General features: G+C 61.9%; 1 protein-coding gene across 1 annotated transcript; it reads left to right on the top strand.

Annotated features, from left to right (window-relative positions):
* Positions 1-4: 4 nt before the first annotated feature.
* Positions 5-257, top strand: LOC118453141 (syntaphilin-like; the record flags this gene model as incomplete). Its single annotated transcript, XM_035902613.1, has 1 exon — positions 5-257. A coding segment is annotated over one exon (253 nt), but the record flags the coding sequence as incomplete, so codon positions are not given.
* Between the last annotated feature and the right edge of the window lie 3 nt (positions 258-260).

Consider the following 260-nt stretch of genomic DNA (forward strand, 5'->3'; position numbering starts at 1 on the left):
GCTGTCGCGGATGCAGGAGGACTGGATCGAGGAGGAGTGCCACCGCGTGGAGGCCCAGCTGGCGCTGAAGGAGGCCCGCAAGGAGATCAAGCAGCTGAAGCAGGTCATCGACACGGTGAAGAACAACCTGCTGGAGAAGGACAAGGGGCTCCAGAAGTATTTCGTGGACATCAACATCCAGAACAAGAAGCTGGAGACGCTGCTGCACAGCATGGAGGTGGCGCAGAACGGGGCGCTGAAGGAGGAGGGGGCCGGGGAGC

Source organism: Egretta garzetta, unplaced genomic scaffold, assembly GCF_000687185.1.
Source record: "Egretta garzetta isolate BGI_Z169 unplaced genomic scaffold, ASM68718v1 C7989446, whole genome shotgun sequence".
NCBI classification, from domain to species: domain Eukaryota; kingdom Metazoa; phylum Chordata; class Aves; order Pelecaniformes; family Ardeidae; genus Egretta; species Egretta garzetta.